We start from the raw sequence: 9,244 nt of genomic DNA on the forward strand, positions 1-9,244 counted from the left end.
ACATAATTTCTGTTTGCTGGATATGCGACAAACAAATGTTAACCAGAATTTCTCTGATTAGGTAACTTTCGTTTTGTTTTCTTGGACCGAGACAAAATGGTATATCAATTCCTTTCATTCAGTAGAATAACAAGATGCAGTATTCCTTTACTGTTCCTGTCTTTATAATAAGAACCAATTACCTTCTTTTTCTGATAAGTTAATAAGAACCAATTACGTAAGTATACAACTTCAAACTGATATTCACTTTTAATGCAAGTTTGTGGAATAAAATAATACAAGAGAGATATACAAAAAGAACTATAAATGAAAATGGAGGGGAAAATAAGAACAGCAGTATCTCTCTGCCAAGGAGATAAGCTTGACAAGCTTCTCTTCTATTCAAATTACACAAATCATTATGAGTCAACTTAAGAGTTTTTTTAACTTCAGAATACACTATCAGGGGACATACAGAAAGGATAACATAGCACAAGTGTCAAAAGAGAATCAATCACAATCTCAACTGTCCAAACGTTTAATAGGTAAGGCACTTAAAACCCAAATGAAGGAAAAATGAAATGTTTAAAGAAAAGCAATTCTACGTCACTCTGAGGAGGCAAGAGCTGACTGCAACACATCTTCAAGATACTTCTCAGCAGCAGCATACTGCCTTTTCTTGTCCTCAATTGCCAACGCTGCCAAGGCTTTATCCTGCAGATGGAAGTCTCAAAGTCAACAGCATAATCTAATCGAGAAGAATAATGGAATTCATGTCACGTTTAGAATAATTACAGGAGGCAAGTCTTGGTAGCTTCTCAGAGTATCAAGAATTGGTTTCGTCTTCTTCTCCAAGTCCTTCTTATGCTCTGCCATCTCAACCAATACCCCATGACTAATCTCTGGCGTGTAACCAACACGATTAAGTACTGCCTGCATCCAAAGATCTTTTAACATCCACTTCACAGTTTCAGGTATACATGAGTACAAAATTATGATCAAGTGACAGGTATACATTCAGATCAATTAAGTTTCTAGCTTGTTAAGCCAAAAGGATCCGCTCCTATTAATGAACAGAGCATCAAATAAAATATGTTTCACAGCAGTTCTCTTGTGATAGAAGATGAAAGATGAACATTGCTGCTCCATGGAACGATAATTTGAGCCCATTAAGCAATTCGTCTGGTTCTACGCATGCTTCTTCTGATTCATCGCAATTATCCCAATGTGCACACATTAGCCAGTCCTCCAATGGTGACCTTACTGACATTAAGCCCCTGCTGCGAAGGTTTATGCATCACATTTGCTATTACTCATAATTATGCAATGCTTAAACTGCCATAATCCCTATTTAAGGACTTAGTTAACGAGCTGCAGTTGCATTTTGTAATTCTTTCTATTCGCAAAAGTTTTGTTTACAAGACCGAGAACCATTTATCATCTGTAATTAGACTGTGGGGAGTTTTTAGATCACTTGTTCTCACCATGTTTCTGTAGTGTTATCTCCATTTCCTTTTATATCCCTTCTATACAACTAAATGATAGGCACTACTTTCAAAGCCCCAAAAAAGAAGCAGCTGTATTTCGGACCTGCGCTATAGTCCAACCTTAAAGACAAACAACTAAAAAACACCCTGCACACACCAAAATTAGTACTTTGGGTCTTCTATCAGAATGGTAGGTGTGGGAAGTGTGTGGATGTAGGTATGAAGCAAGTAGTATGATAAGGTTCGACAGTAGACTATTCTTTCTCTTTTATAATAGTGGAGTCTGGGCCAGCTTGCGCACACCTCGACTAATCCACCGGGCAGCTGCTATCTCCCACCAGCACAGATACCAGTAACTCTATCCACCAAAGCTTAGATAGAGAAAATCAGAGAATCTTTCAAAACAGAGGGATGAAAAGTCAAGTGTTACTACATAACAACCAAATGTTTTTCAAGAACATGAACGACTTGCAAAATTTCCTAACCTGCACATTCTGATGCTATTAGCCTTCAATCTACTAGATAGTTGCATCATATTAAGATCTTAAACAAGTGCCACGGTATAAATTCGAGTAGATAAATATACAACACTAGTAGCATTAGCTCTATTCTTTCCCACATTACTTCCAACTTCCATTGACCATCTAGCCAAGTTTCATACAACTTCCACTCTTCCATTCCATGTGTAAAGTCCTTTTTCTTTTTCTTATAAGGTCCGCAGCAACTTTCAATGACTGAACTACTTTTTCACTTACATTTGTCCAACACTGAGGAGAAACTGGGGGTTAGATTTCAAGTTACAGATAGCAGAGCCCTAGAGGCCTTTCACCAATCCCCACATGCAACCAACTCAAGGCTTTAACCTAGCCAAGAACCTCCATTTAGCAGGAGAATTGAAGAGAAACAGCGTCAGACAACTTTGTCACCATTAAAAAAAATAGTGCCAAAAAACTTGGAACAGAAAATGAAGTCCTCAAATTCACAGCAATAATATTCAACACAAAAATAAGCTTACCTTATAATAACCATATTCTTGCAAATACTGCCGCTCTTTCGACTCCATAATTGCCAAGTTTGTTTTCCAGTTCTCCATTTGTGCTTCGCAAGGAGAAATATCATCTTCAAGCTGTGAAAGTGTTCTGCTAAAACACAGATAGTTAAGAGAAGAAAGTATGACATTGCTTAACTAAAAGACTCAGAATTTCTTTATGCCACGGAAAGTATTTATTTCTAGAAACAACATAACACACTAACATAGTGCCATGAAGTCAAAACTACTACCACATTCAGCAGGAGTTACTTCACGATGAGCAAGAGAGACGTAACTAAAAATTCACCTTTTCAAATAAGTCAATCTTGCTATTGCCTTCCGAGTGTATTCAAGAAGGACTTTTGATTCCTGCTGCACTTTAGCTCTCTTCTCTTCTACAGCTGTTTTCCGTAAAGAAAGATCTGCCACTGCAACAAGAAAACTACAATGTTTTTTCCTAGTAAGTACAAACGAAATTAAAAGAAAGAATTAAATAAAATTAATTAGTGAAAAAAGGTGACCCACCTACTTAATTCAGTATCTCGAATATCCAATAAATTTGCAACCTTTGCAAGAACATGTGCAGATGAAACCACATTGGATGGTAAACTCTCTTGAGCCAATCCCACACTCTCCAGTATCTCTCTCATCCTTGCAGCTGTAATCACAAACACACAATCAGCTCACTCAGACAAGAACCTCAATTTCAACCAAGGGTGTGTTTGGTATGGAGGAAAATGTTTTTCAAAATTTCCACATTTGGTTGTCTCAAATGTTTTGAAAAATATTCAAATTATGAACACATTTTCCTCTAATTTTAGGATAATGACTTCCCTAGTGAGAGAAGGGAATACATTTGCCGTAACTCTCAAATGGATAGTTTCAATCCTCCCACCACCTCCCTCACCCCCTGAACCCCTATTCGCCCGCACAACCAACAACCCCCAAACCCACCCCATCCAACCCAACCCCCAACTCTCCATAGGGTCGCATAGTTTATATATAAATGCTCTTAGGATAACATTTTCTGCTTACTTACCAAACAACAGAAAATAAGAAAGAAAACCAATTATTCCTAGGAAATCATCTATTAGGAAAACATTAAAGTGAAAATATGACCTTGGGACCTGTACTCAGCTGCCTTTTGACGGTAATCATTGGCAACAATAACAGCAGCTTGAGTTTTGGCTTGTGATAGAGTGGCAATCTTGTGTAATTCACCGATACTTTTAGGAGTATACTCAAAATCAGGGACATCTTTACCCACAGCGTCAAATTGGGAAGTAAGCCAAGATTTCACTTCAGCAATTCGATTTGCATCAAAACCAATACTTTTTGATGCTTCTGTAGTACCAGAAGGATTAAGTCCCCCGCCTATATCACTCATCTCTATAATATTGGAAAAGAAGATTACAAAAACCTAGGGTTTGTAGAGAAAGATACTGATTTCAAAGGAGAATGAGCGATTCGCTTTAATTGTTAGCGTTGAAACAGTGAGGTTGATGATTCAGGAATATAAATCGTCAATTTGAATTTGGAAATATGAGGGGAGAGTTTTTGAGAACTGAGAGGAAAGGCGTCTCTGGGACTAAAATGCAGAAAGAGAACAATTTGGGGGATTTGCGTAAAATAAGTCCATAAACTTAAGTTATTTAAAAAAGCTTTTTTTCTTCTTTAAACTAGTACTATTATATATAATACGCGGCGGTCAATATTAAAAAATATTAATTATTTTAAATTATAATTTATCTTTTTAGTATATTACATTATGTTTTGTTAATAGAATTTCAATTGGCATTTTACTTCTCAATACAATATATCATTAATTAAACTATATGAAATTAAAGAAAAACAAATTATATAGTCACTGTATAACATTTTTGTTTCTTATTTTTCTTTATTATAAAATTAACAGGTACTTAGTACTATACATTTACTAATATAACTTTTTATTAACTTATCAATTGGCTTAATATTTTGATACTACTTCTCTTTTAATATAATATAGATATATATTTTCTTACTCTGAAATATTTTTATTTTTCTAACTTATGTTATACTGTTCAAAATTCTTCAATTATCTAAATTTATCAATAACCATTTTGAGTGTTATTTATTTATATTTTATTAATTAATTAATTCAAATTAAAAATATCATAAAATTATCTTTATCCCCTCTTTTCATACATTCTAATCTACTGTAATATTTGATTAGTTTTCTCTTTTTATATTTTACTAAATATTTAAATAATATAATATTTTTTATTAAATTATAATTTTAAATTCATCAAACGTATAAAGAGATCAGATTTTTATTATTTTTATAAAAACCTACCAATATTTTTAGTAATTACTAATTTGTGTTATATATATAATATACTTATCTTATGTATAATATCCTAATAGTATCTTTATATATATATATATATATATATATATATATATATATATATATATATATATATACTAATTAAATTTCTCATGTAGGAAATTTTCGTTAATAAATAAAACTCATAATTTCATAATGAAAAATACAAAAATATAATATACTTATCTTATGTATAATATCCTAATAGTATCTTTATATTTTTGTATTTTTTATTCTGAAATTATGAGTTTTATTTATTAACTAAAATTTCCTACATGAGAAATTTAATTAGTATATATATTTTTACGCTATCGCTTGAATTTTTTTTTGTGTTATATTATTGTTTCTTTATGACTATTTGTTTATTATGATTTTAGTTATATGTATATGTGCAACTTTTCTCATCATAATTATAATTATAAGTCTTATTTTGTATTTTTTTCACAAATCTATATTTTATTTATTTTTTGTTTCTTGCTTATCTAATAGCTTTATCCATTACTTAATGTTATTAAATTGACATATGAATTTTTAATAAATTATCATTTTAATATAATACAATGAATATATTAATATAATTGTGTATTACTCTTCAAATTTAACTTGACTTTATCATATATGACTTTCTAAAATTATTTCGATATTTAAATTTATCAGTAATATTTTGAATATTATTTATTAAATTTATCAAGAAAATTTAAAGTGTGATAGAATCACATTATATCTATTCTCCTCTTTATACATTAATTTTTGTTCTACAATATTTCAAACTTATTTATTTAGTGTTTATCAATGATACGAATATTATTTTTCTAAATATATGGTGTTGAATTAGTTCAAAGGTTAGACAGAGAAGTTCTTTTATTATATGTCATCAATATACTAATAATTGTAATAATTATTATTTTTAATAAGAAAGTAATTGAGTTCTTCTTCCCGTTTGTATTTAATATGAACATTTAATTTTTTCTTATTAAAATTACTACATAATAAGTTAAATTATATCTTTATATATTTTATTTATTTGTTGAAATAATTTTTTATGTATTTGTTTTTATTTTTATCTATTATAATATTTTTAGTTACATGATCTTATCCATATAGCATGACCATATGAATTATTATTCAAAAACTTTCTCATCTCAAAAAATAAATTAGTCTTATCATTTTATATATCTCAACATTGAAATTATTTATTTATATATATATTTAATTTTAAAAGAGTAACTAATTATTAACTAACCTAACTAACTATGTCCTAAATTTGACACTTATTGAATTTTTGTTGTGACACTTAGCATCATCACATTGATTTGTTTATCCTATTCTATATAGATAGATAAAAATTCTAAGAAATTGGAAAAGAAATATCAGTAAAAAAATTAATTAGTGAAAAAAGGTGACCCACCTACTTAATTCAGTATCTCGAGTATCCAATAAATTTGCAACCTTCGCAAGTACATGTGCACATGAAACCACATTAGATGGTAAACTCTCTTGAGCCAGTCCCACACTCTCCAGTATCTCTCTCACCCTTGCAGCTGCAATCACACACACACAATCAGCTCACTCGGACAAGAACCTCAATTTTCAACCAAGGGTGAGTTTGGTAGGGAGAAAAACGATTTCATATTTTTAATGTTTGGTTGGATTAAATGTTTTGAAAAATATTTTCCTTACCAACATATGTCCTATTTTAGGACAATGATGACTGGTTAGGAGGTTTGGGAGGTTGACCATGGCGGGTCTAAGGAAGGGCAGAGGTAGGCCAAAGAAGTATTGGGGGAAGGGTGATTAGGCAGGACATGACATTGCTTCAGTTTACCGATGACATGACCCTCAATAGGAAGGTGTGGAGGTCGCGAATTAGGATTGAAGGATGATAGTTAGTCGAGAGTTTCTCATAATCTTACCAGTAGTATTAGTATTATTCTTATAGTTTCGTATTCCTAGATCTTTGTTATTCCATGTTATGTCATTCTTACTAGTATTACTAGTTGTATTCTTAGTATTTTTTTTCTTAGAGATTTGTTATTACACGTAGTGTCTTTGTTCTTTTCTTGTTGTTATTATTGTTGGTTGCTTCCTGTTTAGCGTTCCTTAAGTCGAGAATCTATCGAAAATAGCCTCTCTATCTTCACAAGATAGAAGTAAGGTCTGCGTACACACTACCCTCACAGGTCCTACTTGCGGGATTACACTGGGTTTGTTATTGTTGTTGTAGTTGCTTTCCCTAGCAAAAGAACGGAAAACACTTTCTGAAACTCTCATAGTTTCAATCCTTCCACCACCTCCCCCAACCACTGAACCTCTCTTCGCCTGCACACCCAACAACCCCCAACCCACCCCTCCCACCCAACTCCCAACTCTCCATAGGGTCGCATAGTTTATATATAAATGCTCATAGGATAACATTTTCAAATAAGAAAGAAAACCACTTATTTTCTAGGAAATCATCTTTTAGGAAAACATTAAAGTGAAAATATGACCTTGGGACATGTACTCAGCTGCCTTTTGACGGTAATCATTGGCAACAATAACAGCAGCTTGAGTTTTGGCTTGTGATAGAGTGGCAATCTTGTGTAATTCACCGATACTTCTAGGAATATACTCAAAGTTAGGGATATCTTTACCTGCAACGTCAAATTAGGAAGTAAGCCAAGATTTCAATTCAGCAATTCGATTTGCATCAAAACCAGTACTTTTTGATGCTTCTGTAGTACCAGAAGGATTAAGTCCCCTGGCTATATCACTTATCTCTATAATATTGGAAAAGAATATTACGAAAAAACCTAGGGCGCTGACTTGTAGAGAAAGATACTGATTTCAAAAGAGAATGAGTGATTCTCTAGAGGCTTGAAGCTTTAATTGTTATCGTTGAAACAGTGATGCGAAGAGAGTAGTTGATCGACTCACGAATATATATCTTCAATTTGAATTTGGAAATATGGGGGAGAGTTTTGAGAAGTGAGAACTGAAATGAAAGGAGTGTCTCTGGGACCTAAATGAAGAAAGAGAATATTTTGGGCCATTTGCATAAAAATAACTCCATAAACTTTAGTTTTTATAAACCCTTTTTTTTTCCTTAAAATAAAAATTCCAAGAAATTGGTAAAGCGCCTCCACACGACCGTTAGGTCCTGGGTTCGAGTCACACTGGAGGGTAAGTGTGAAAACACTATTGTATGCGGTCGAAATGGATTTGGCGTATCCGGTACGTTTCGATGGGTGATATATCGAAGTAATATCCGGGGGGAGGGGGGAACTAATCTAGAGCCTAGGAAGGCCGGTCCGTGTTGAGATCGGTATCATAATCAAACTCGGACAAGAATCGAACCATGACGCGGGTAGATCTATCGTGCGGATAATCCAAAAACCAACCTACATCGACCAGGAATCCGTTCGAGGGCTTGAACGGGGATCGAGCTCGAGTCAAGATCACAAGTTCGAGCCGAAATCAAGCTCGAACCAAATCGAGGGTTCTAAGCAAGATCGGGCTCACAGATAAAAGCCGTTGTAATCTCACTAAAGGAAATCTTGGCAGAAATTATGGAAAAGCTGATTTATCATGGGTTTCCCACTGAATGTTTATTTTATTATGCTTGGAGCCAAAGTCCATTCACTATAAAAGGACTTGTTTATCATTTTTGTAAGGAGGCCAATTAGGAGGACTTACACTATCACAAATTGTATTATCCCATCTACAAGCAAGAGGGATCTTTCTAGTTTCTTAGATTGATTCTATTTTTGTTAAATCCTAAATTTCACTATTCATAATTGATTGGCATAAGATTACGTTTTTCTCCATCCTATATCCATACTTTAATTTATCCTAGCGTTCTGAATTAAGTTGTACCACGTATCTTCGGAACTACGCATAAATTCAACTCTATCCCTTTTTCGGGTAAACAGTTTGGCGCCCACCGTGGGGCCGAGGATAATAGTGCTCACTTATTTTCGAAAACAACCTTCAATTCAGGCTCGGCTACGAATAGCCACCGACCAAATGGCTTCGCCGACCGACTACGAAGCTGGCCTTCAAGATGAAACCAACAACTTGGCACTACCCGAGATTCGAGCCGGAATACCACTAGATGTTAATTCACAAATTGCTTTGGAAGCAAACCAGCGTTCCAAACCGGAAAGAAGCATTCAGGGCGGTGCTCGATCCGTAGCCCAAGACACCCAAAACCCGGAGGATATCGGGACCAGCTTACGCATGATCTTCGAGATGTTACAAGCCCAACAATTAGCAATAGCTCAGCTACAGAGCCAAACTCGCGCACAAAGCAAGCCGGTTTCCAACCCACTTCGAGAGGTCACCCCCAAAACAGAGCCTGCCATAGTAAAATCTAACGAGCAGGAATCGGGGACTAATCCC

The 9,244-nt window shown here is 33.9% G+C and overlaps 1 protein-coding gene across 2 annotated transcripts; it reads right to left on the reverse strand.

Moving 5' to 3' along the window:
- Positions 1 to 325: 325 nt before the first annotated feature.
- Positions 326 to 7,836, reverse strand: LOC104092046 (AUGMIN subunit 1-like). 2 transcript variants are annotated; one of them, XM_009597534.4, is made up of 7 exons: positions 7,657 to 7,836; positions 3,616 to 3,916; positions 3,022 to 3,154; positions 2,804 to 2,938; positions 2,482 to 2,605; positions 775 to 912; positions 326 to 693 (listed from the first exon to the last, which is right to left on the reverse strand). In XM_009597534.4, the coding sequence occupies exons 2-7, from the start codon at positions 3,881 to 3,883 to the stop codon at positions 586 to 588; spliced, it is 906 nt and encodes a 301-aa protein (XP_009595829.1). In that variant the 5' UTR covers positions 3,884 to 3,916; positions 7,657 to 7,836; the 3' UTR covers positions 326 to 585. The 2 variants fall into 2 exon arrangements, with proteins under 2 accessions (XP_009595829.1, XP_070055593.1); XM_070199492.1 differs by lacking the exon at positions 7,657 to 7,836 and having other exon boundaries at positions 3,616 to 4,115.
- Between the last annotated feature and the right edge of the window lie 1,408 nt (positions 7,837 to 9,244).

This window comes from Nicotiana tomentosiformis, chromosome 4 (assembly GCF_000390325.3).
Source record: "Nicotiana tomentosiformis chromosome 4, ASM39032v3, whole genome shotgun sequence".
NCBI lineage: Eukaryota > Viridiplantae > Streptophyta > Magnoliopsida > Solanales > Solanaceae > Nicotiana > Nicotiana tomentosiformis.